General features: G+C 44.6%; 1 protein-coding gene across 1 annotated transcript in view; it reads left to right on the top strand.

Moving 5' to 3' along the window:
• Positions 1 to 8,774, top strand: part of atrx (ATRX chromatin remodeler) — a 32,053-nt gene extending 23,279 nt beyond the window's left edge. Inside the window, 8 exon segments of the mRNA XM_079479866.1 lie at positions 65 to 173; positions 263 to 440; positions 513 to 704; positions 3,835 to 3,984; positions 4,815 to 4,931; positions 5,112 to 5,207; positions 5,396 to 5,524; positions 6,997 to 8,774. Coding sequence (XP_079335992.1) covers positions 65 to 173; positions 263 to 440; positions 513 to 704; positions 3,835 to 3,984; positions 4,815 to 4,931; positions 5,112 to 5,207; positions 5,396 to 5,524; positions 6,997 to 7,221 — 1,196 coding nt within the window. The 3' untranslated portion in view covers positions 7,222 to 8,774.
• Positions 8,775 to 9,778: the final 1,004 nt, after the last annotated feature.

Here is a 9,778-nt window from a genome sequence, read left to right as displayed (position 1 = left end):
TCCTCTGTCTGTCTGTACACTATCTAGTGTGAATGAAAAGTGACATGTGTCTTGTGTTTTGAAGGTGAGGGCAAGTGGTTCAGAAACATCGACTACTACCGGCTGGACGGATCCACTAATGCCATGACCAGGAAGAAGTGGGCAGAGGAGTTCAATGACACCAGTAATGTTCGGTACACGCGCTTCTCATTGACGTATGCAGCGGCTGTCAGAGGTGTGTTCAGCGGTGCCGTTCCTCACTCTTCTCTTGTTTTCTCCGCAGCGGTCGATTGTTCCTCATCTCAACCAGAGCCGGTTCTCTCGGCATCAACCTGGTGGCGTCCAACAGGGTCATCATATTTGATGCCTCGTGGAACCCATCCTATGACATCCAGAGTATTTTCAGGGTCTATCGCTTCGGTCAGGTGAAGACTGTGTTCGTCTACAGGTTTTTGGCTCAGGTGAGAAGTGACTGCGGTGGACTGCGTGTGTGAGTGCGAGTTATTCCCTCATTAACCTTTTCTTTCGTCCAGGGAACCATGGAGGAGAAGATCTATGACCGGCAGGTGGCCAAACAGTCGCTGTCTTTCCGTGTGGTAGACCAGCAGCAGATCGAGCGTCACTTCACCATGAACGAGCTGACCGAGCTCTACACGTTTGAACCCGACCAGCTGGACGATCCGTCGGAGAAGAAGAGCAAGAGAGCCACGCCCATGCTGCCTAAGGTACAGATCCCTCTGGTCGTCATCTTTGGTTGGTTTGTTTTCTGTCGATCTGCGTGAGTGGAACACATGGGCGGCGGGGTTGGATGCTGATTGATCAGAGGAATGTTTCAGGTGTGTGCTTCCTTCAGAGGAACTCCTGGAGAGAGTCGTCTGATCATACACCAGAGCCAGACTTGACTCCGTTTCCTCTTGTCGATCAGACGTGACACAGTCTCGCCGCTGACCTCCTCGTGTCTCTTAAAGAAAAAGGTGTTTGCGTTACGTGATATTCTGTGTGTGCGTGTGAACCTGCAGCCGCTCATCGTGAAGGCCATCTGTCGTGCTGATTCACTGGTTTGTCTTGTGAAGTTTTTCAAAGGAACGCAGTAAACCTCCCCCGAGCTGATGAGCACTCATTACTCCTGAACACTCGTCTACTTCAGACAAACTAATTGGAGACTAAGGAAGTCCAGTCTAATGATAAAGAAGGAGGTTGTGTTGCAGACGTGAGTTCTGCCTCAGGCTCTCGGGAGGATTCAAAGTTCCGGCCCCGTTTGTGTCCAGCGGCGGGGAAGGTCTTGGGTTCTGTTTGGGTAATGATGTTCTTCAGAACAGATGTTCCCTAGATCACTTCTTGCCTGAAGGTGTCAACTGGAGGACATAGACGCTCTCTGCTTACATTCAACTCTTTTCGGAAATGAGTGAACAGTGACTGTGAGCTTTCCAGGTAGATCGAGAACTAGAACGATGTTGTTTTTAATCAGGATAAACTGGAACACATTAAGCCGTCAGGTGGCCGTGGGAAGTTTGGAGTGTATCAATTAGTGTTCAAGTCCCCGTGCACAGGAAGTTGTGATCATTTTTCACTATGATTTGATCGGATGTATAAAAACAGCCATTGCATTTTGATCTCCTGTAGTTCAGTGGTAAGCGCACGGTGTCAACAATGCCAAGGTCGTGGGTTGGATCCCAGGGGATTGCACATACTTAGAAACAAATGTGTAGTGTAATGCAATGTGAGTCGCTTAAAGCGTCTGCCAAATGCGGAAATGGAAATAGAGTGGAAGGGGAGGAGTTAACAGATGCTCCGCCCAACGCGTCAAACATGCGTCATCGAAGATGAATAGTCATTACAGGACGGAAGTGCGTTTTCAGATTTTAACTGAAGATTATGAGGGCACATGAAATCACACGCGTTGATAAACTATTGACAATAAATGCTGCAATATTTCATGAAACAATAAGCTTATTTCACTGGGACTTTAAATGGAAATGGACGTGCATCAGCACTCCATCATAGAGCGTGTTCAAATGATAAATGACTACTCTACATTACCATTAGTGTCACAGGCGGAGGTCATGTGGGAACAACCATGCGAAACATTTCTTGCCTCCCAATTCATCCTAAATAGTATTTGTATGTTCCAAACCGTAGTGTGTTGAAAAGAGGATTCAAAGATTCACAGATGGTCTTCTACTTACGGTAGAAATGTGAAGTCCAGAATGATGCACAAAATGAATCAATCCAAGTGCAGAGTTTACATTACATATGAAGCAAAGAATGAAGAAATACTTGAGTGGAAAGAAGAGCTGTATTTTGATGTGTGGGACAGTTATTGGTCATTATGTTTTGCTACTTTTCCATATCAAAAACTCGACGTACTTTTAGTGCCTTGGATAAGTAGACCAATTGTGACACAGCAAATGATAATAAACACATAAGAATCATTTAAAACATTCCAACTGTCCAATGGTGACCAGTGAAAGTGACCTTGTTTTCATCCTTCTGCATTTGAACGTGAGACAGACTGACGGGTTTAGTCGTGGATAAGAGGAATGATTGTTGAGTCGTGATGGACACGTGACACACAGACTCAGACTGTTTATCTGACGGCTCATTGGCGTGCAGCTGTACAGAAGGTTCAGCCGGGCCGAGGTTTGCTCAGTCCTTCACATTCCTTCAGTCTCTTTCTGTGCACCTGCACATCAAAGCTCGGTCTTCTCTGCAGAGATGTTTCTTCTCCCAGAGTTCAAGTGCTTTTGATAAATAACATTCTTTACCGTCAGCTTTCTGTTGGAACCATCATCATCCCGAGCGTCAGTCAGGTTTGAGAAGCAGCTGGTGTTCAGATTGACATGCGTGTACGTGTAGTGTACGGGCTGAGAGGAGGTTCCTCTGTTTCCACAATCCAACACGGACGGATGACTTGCGCGTCGTTCGGTTGAGACGGAAGAGGTTTGAGATTCTGTGTTGAAGCTCACTTCCATCAGACGTCAAGAGCTCACAGTTTCCTCTCTTTCCGCGGCTAAACCGCTAGCCGTCAGTATGATAATGCAGGAGTTCATTAGCAGCTCTGCTCGCCATGAACGTGAAGACCACCCGCCGAGCTCCAGCCATCCGGTATCCCAGCATTCCTTGCTCTCCCGGACTGTCATTTGAGCCGGCGATATTTGACAATGTTGAGATAAGGTCATGAAACAACAGCTTCACATCTCACTTGAATGTCATGACGGACTCACATGTTTTCAGTTAGCTACTTAAGCGTGATTGTGTTTGCTTTCAGCGGCACATGGTTTTATTTTCTGTCCGTCACAGACGTTTAGTCCAGTGGTTTGATGTCAACAGATCTCTCTCTCTCTCTCTGTCGTAATGCTGAAAACATGTCTGTGTTATTGCTACCTGACGTCTTTTTCTAGAAATAAACCGTCGTGTGCTTATTCACTATCCTGTTTTCCCATGTTCATCTCATGATTTCAGTCATCAGTCCCTTAAGGAACATTTCTCAAAAACAAGTGTACGCCGTGACATGAGATGTTAGAGACCTGTGAATAGTTCTCACACAAGATCATCTTTGAATTTCTTTAAAACGCAGGTTTTTTCTTTTCAATCCTCCGGTGTGAGAGCATCAGCAGATTTAAAGCGCTTGTTTGGATTGTGTCATTTAATGTAAAGTTACACTGAAGACAAAGAAAAGCAAAGACGTGTGGTCGTACAGAGCGTGTCTGTCGAGGTCTGGACGTGTAGGTAGGATTGTTTCTAACAGCCCTGTTGTCATGGAGACCAGAAGTGTTTTCAATATGTGAACCCATAAAGCAGCTGGTGATGTGTGATGATGCGTGTTATATTTGATCATTCTCTCTCTCATCACAGGATCTGGTTCTGGCTGAACTTCTCCACAGTTTCAAAGATCAGATCGTTGGCTATCACGAGCACGACTCTTTGCTGGATCATAAGGAGGAGGAGGCGCTGAGCGAGGAAGATCGCAAGGCGGCTTGGGCCGAGTACGAGGCTGAGAAGAAGGTGTGTAAGACACAAACACATCTGCTCTCTCTACGCAGATGTGTTACACCGCGACTATGAAGTCCTCATGAAGAATGAAAGTGTGTGTTTGTGAGAGGGGACACGGTAGGGCTTTACCAAAACCAAAAACAGAGAGGAATTGTTTGCCTCCATTATTTATAGTATAACTCCACAGCGAACACCTTTCCTTTACACGGCTTCAGCTTTATATTTATCAGTTCAATTCAGAGTTTAAAGCAAAGTTATATTCTTTTCTGTGTTGTTTTGAAGGTTAAGTAACCGGGATCTTCTACAGACAGACTCCCAGAATAGTTTAGTTTAGAGACGTCTTCTCTGAGATGCACAATGACTCGCAGAGCAAGTTTTGAGGAAAGCTTATTTGCCGTTTAGTTATAGAGGTGTTTTCTGTTTAAGTGACAGTCATGGGTTGTGTGAGTAGAGAAGCGTTTCACCTGCTTCTGATCATCGGCGTTCAGTCACGCGTGTATTTTAAGATACTCAAACCCATGACCAGTGTCACACACACACACACAGAGAGAGAGAGAGGTGTGTGTGTGTTGTGCAGCTGTGAATCCTGTAGTCCACCTGCTGGTGTGTTTATCAGACGTGCAGTCAGGATCAGGATCTGCTCTCAGTAGCCGATTGACAGCGGGAGAGCTCAGTGTTTACAGCCCAACGCAAACACACCGTCAGCACTTTCTACATCTTCCACTCGTCTGTTCTGAAATCATTTGGCTTCCATTCCTCTGCTGCGTGTGTCGTGTGCGACGGACAGCCGTTCTTGATGATTTGGTGAAATCAAAATTTTCTGGTGTGTGCTGTGTTTTCAGGGTTTCTCCATGCGTTTCAACCAGCCGTCGTATTCTCAAGCCGGCATGGGATCGGCACCAGGCTACTTCCCCTTCAACGTGGCAGCCTTGGCCTCCATGAGCAACCAACAGCTGGAGGTCAGTAATGAGCTGCACATGTTCTTCACATTCCTCCGGCCGTCACATTATTGTGACATTCGTCCTCGGGCCATGACAGCTGTGTCCAAAACAAAACACCGTGCTCTTAGATCTTCATTTCGAGACATTGTTTGGCTTCATCCCGTGTCTTTCTCTCTTTTCCCTGCTCACGTTCTGAAGGATTTGATTAACCAGGGTAGACAGAAGGTGTTGGAAGCCACCAGCGCTCTGAAGTCTGTACCCAGAGAGCCTTTGGAGGACATCATCTCACAGCTGGTGAGTGACGGCGCTGAATCTTACACACACACACACACAGGACCTGACTCTACAGAGACATATGGAAACAGAACATATAGAAACGAGGTGTGGAAACTCAAGACATCCACTGTCACACACTCTGTAGTGTACGTGAGCTTTACTTGTGTTTGTTTGAGGTGTGTAACACATGTGCTTGTCTTTGTCAGTGGAAGGACAACCCCAATCTGTCCGAGTCTCAGATTCAGTCCATGGCTCTGGGACGACAGGCCACCTGTGAGATGGAGATCAAACACAGAGAGGCCATTTACCGTGATGTCCTTGGCAAACAACAAACCGTACGTCTGCTCTCAATCACTCATCTCTTACACAGTCAAACCAAAACCTTTTCATTTCTCACATGATCACGGTTTATTCAGTATAGTTAAGAGAATGCTCATAAAACATGACAAGAACTTGGAGGACTGTGTCAGAATAGATTCATCTTGATCACGTCAGATAACTTTGATAGAAGTTGTGTAGGAGATGTAATGGATAAGGGTTGAATAGCTGTCAGCTGGTAAAGTCCCAGTGAAACGCTTTGGGCCGCGCAGCATTATTTGACGTCATTTCAACTGGAAAATGCAGAGAGCAGGAGACATATCAAGTGACCCGCCCCCTTCTAAAGGAACCAATAGCGTTTCGTTTTTTTATGTCACAAAGCTGCATTTAACACCGTGATAGCCACAGGGGTGTCAAAGTCTATCCGAAGGAAAAGATCAGTGATGTGTTATCAGAAGCTTGAGATTGACGTTGGCCTTTTTTCTTCTCCTTTACTCACAAACGCTGTGATGTCAGACTTTAATGTGGATGTTTACACTGTCTGGATCGTCTCCTATCTCACATCTAGTGCACTATGCGCCGTTCACCGTGTAGGACAAAATAAATGCGCAAACAAGTGGCTGATTTAAGGCGACGCTTCAGCAGCTCTGCTAGCAAAGGGGGCGGGACTCTTCAGAGTCTGGAGCGGATTTGATTGGACGAGAGGCTGAAGTGCAGCATGATGTCATGGAATGTCTAGATTTGCTCTTATATCTTCTAAAGGGGAATCTGTCAGCGTGTAAGAGCTTATCCGTTTATTGACGTCCTTAAGAATCACTCGTTTTTAATAAATGGAAACTCAAAATGAAAGTACATAATTAGTTGATAACAATGTGGGGCAACCAATGACAAAGCAATGCTTAATGTAGTTCAGTCTGTGGTGTAAAGAGGAAACATGACCAGATCAAAGTGTATGAATAATTGTTGCTCAATTTGACTGGTAGTCCACTGTATGAAGTATTTTTGGGTATATGATGTCACAGTTAACCTTTATTTTGTTATCCTCACTTACATCAATAAACTGCAGCGTCTTGTACCCACACGTAACACATATCAACAATTCTATATCTGATGTCTGGTATGGTTTGATCTCTGTGCAGTGAGTAAAGCAGTACTTCTACTATTTCACTTTACTTTTCAAATGAACTTTTTTAAAGAACATTCACAATTTTGCATGGTTGAAAAGCAGCTTTACAGTAATATATTACACGACCGTAAGTCGTTTCCCCCCCAATAAGAATCCACATGGAATTCTCCTGAAATGTGCAGTGGATTTACTAAAGGAGATTGTATTTAAAGTGTCAAACCGTGTCAGCGGTCTGGGGATGCCTTTAAAAACTGAATGAATGTGTTCTAATATCATGACGCCATCGACACGACATCGACTCCGTGTTATCTTATTGAGAGTGAAGCTGAAAGCATGACGTGCGGTCTGGTGTTTTGTGTGCAGCTGATGATGTACGTGCAGAAGGTGATCTCCAACCGTAAGGTCCAGGAGCAGCAGATGGCCATGGCGAGACAGGGGATGCTGCTCAACCAGCTGGCCATGCAGAACGGCCTGACGGGACCCATGAGTCAGATGGATCTTCTGGGCTTATACCAGCAGCTCGGAGCCCTCCACGGCCTGCCGAACCCTCAGCTGGGCAAGAACCCCGGCCCGTCCAAGGGAGTGTAGGTCCCCCCCGGCCGACGCGGACGTCTGCTCCATCGTTAGAGGAGACGCCCAGACTTTGTTCAAGATCAGTTTGTCATTCTCTGTATATAGCCTCGATGGTATTCACGGTGGTTTTTTTTCTCACGTATTTAAGATTAAAGAAGATCTTATCCCCAAAATGCTTTTAGGCATTGCGAGTTTTTTCCCTTACATAAGGGCTGTGCATATATAAATAATTATTTTGCGAGGACGACTGAAAGGGGACCACGGCGCTTCCGTGTCAGATGTCCGGTCAGTGAGGTCTGTTAAGGGTGCTCCACAGACACTGTGACAGACAGCCAGAAGTCAAATGGCCTTATATCAAGCAGCTAGTTCTCTTCGGACCTTTCAAACCCCTTTTCTAATCTGCTTTTAGCTATTAAAAAGCTGTTGTTGTTGTTGTTGTTTATGTTATGGAATGTCTGTGTTGTTGAAACTGCTTGCTGAGTTCCTCTGGACTTTCTTACATCACACTTTCTCGTTGTAGTGTTGCTTAGCATATCGATGTGAGTACTGTTCATATGTTTTCTATCTTTTGCCCACTGGTGTTGAGTGGGTCGGGAGCCGCTGGTGTCTGGCGGCAGGACTTGCAGTACATGTTTGTGCAGTTAAACTGGAGTCGGGCCTGTTCTGATGGGATGTGATGATAATGCTGGACTCGTGCTCGGGCGGTATTGTTCTCCACTTCACTGGCGACGATCCACACAGAAACGCAGAGGAACTTTTTCCCTCCTGTTCTTCTCATGTTAACATGTACACCAACAGTTTCTAATATGATCTGATCTGCTACTTAGTATTTAATATCGCAGTTAAAGAATAAAGTGACCAAAAGGTTGAGGAACATGCAGCTTCTTTCAGTTGTGGTTCTTTTATTACATCTGTTGCGTTTTGTAGAACTGCCGTGTGTCACAACACGGAACTGACGACACGCTCTGGTCTTCAGGTGATTTTCGGATACGTGGTGGTTGTGTTGATGATGGTGTTTTCCTATCCTGGTCCTCCAATGTCTCTCTCTATATAACACACCTGATTCAACGCATCAGCTGGTCTGGAAGGGCTGCATGAAGGATTAGGATTGGGAAACACTTCACAAGACACAGATTGCAGCTCACACACCATGAAATCTTTCACTATTTGTCACGGTGTAAATGACTTGACATGTGCTCGGGCTGCTTTTTCAGCATTTCGTGCACTGTGCTCTTGTTTAAAGACATGTCACGTGATCACCTCCATGTCACAACAAGCGCTAGAGAAGCAGATCTGAAGAAAGCTTCTCACTTGTGTTTTAATATTGTGCTTATACCTGGGGATTGGGAATTGGATTAGATGACAAAATCCAATCTAGGTTTTTTAGTAAAAATAGGAAATGTTTGAGGCAAAAGAACCAGGATTATACTGATCCCAGCAGATGGGTGTAAAATAAAATAAAAAATGTAACAAACTTCAACATTTCTGTCATGTAACATGCACGAAGACATATTTTTATTTTGCTTGTATTTTTTGGCGCCATTAATTAATAAAAATGTAAAAACGTGATTTGTTTAATCACCGGGTGTTAAAAGTCTCTCCGGTGAACACGATGCAAAACGGTTTTGATGGAAAACAATATTTCAATGACTTTTTCAATCTCGCATGTCCCTAAACTGAATAAGTGTGTATTTCCTACAGGTTTTTTTCAAAGCAAAACTGGATTGAATAACCCTGATCCAAAGTATAAGATCCTGATCATTGTGATCCAGATGAAAGTTTTGGAACAACTGGCCCCAGTATATGCACAATGAGCCGAAAGAGGACTAGTTTGATGTCACATAACATCGAACATCTACATAATAATAATTCTGGAGAGGTTTAGCAAAAAAAGTGGAATTTGAGTAAACAGAAGATGAAGTCACTCGCACAGAGAAGGTCACATGTGCACTGACTGACTATTTGGAGCGATGCCTCTTTACCCTATAAGAGCAAAATACATAAGACAATATCCAACCCATCACACATTTCTCCTCCACACTGTTCCAATGTTTCATGTATTGTCCTTTAATCATTCAATAGTCTTTTATGTTAGAATAGTATCTGCCCCAGGAGTTTACACATTAAAATGAGTCACTGGAGGTCAGCAGAAGATTACATCATTCTGATTCCTGTCCCCTGATTTGATCTCAAACTGATACTGAAGCTCTACTGAGAAGCATCATTTTGTAAAGGAAGGAAATGAATTCAAAGTCTGTCGCTGCAATATGTGACTGTGGGCACAGATATCAGACACACGTTCACATGCAGTTAACACAGCGTGAAAATCTTCACACCGGCTCTAGGCCTTCAATCTTTCAGCCGCTGCGTCTTTTTCTCTTTCTGCTATTATTTTCATTTCTTGATCTGCCAGGGGTTTTCTCACTCTTTTCCATTCGCCCGCTCCCGTGGGGATCTTGCATTCACAGCTCGCAGAAAACGCTGCCAGAAGAGAAACATCACAACTATTGCAGATGTTGAAATGTTGATCCCATCATTGGTACGGCCGGATTAGGATCCCTGCTGGTCACCG

Source organism: Barbatula barbatula, assembly GCF_947034865.1.
Source record: "Barbatula barbatula genome assembly, chromosome: 18".
Classification (NCBI taxonomy): Eukaryota; Metazoa; Chordata; class Actinopteri; order Cypriniformes; family Nemacheilidae; genus Barbatula; species Barbatula barbatula.
This window is presented reverse-complemented; position numbering and strand designations above follow the sequence as displayed.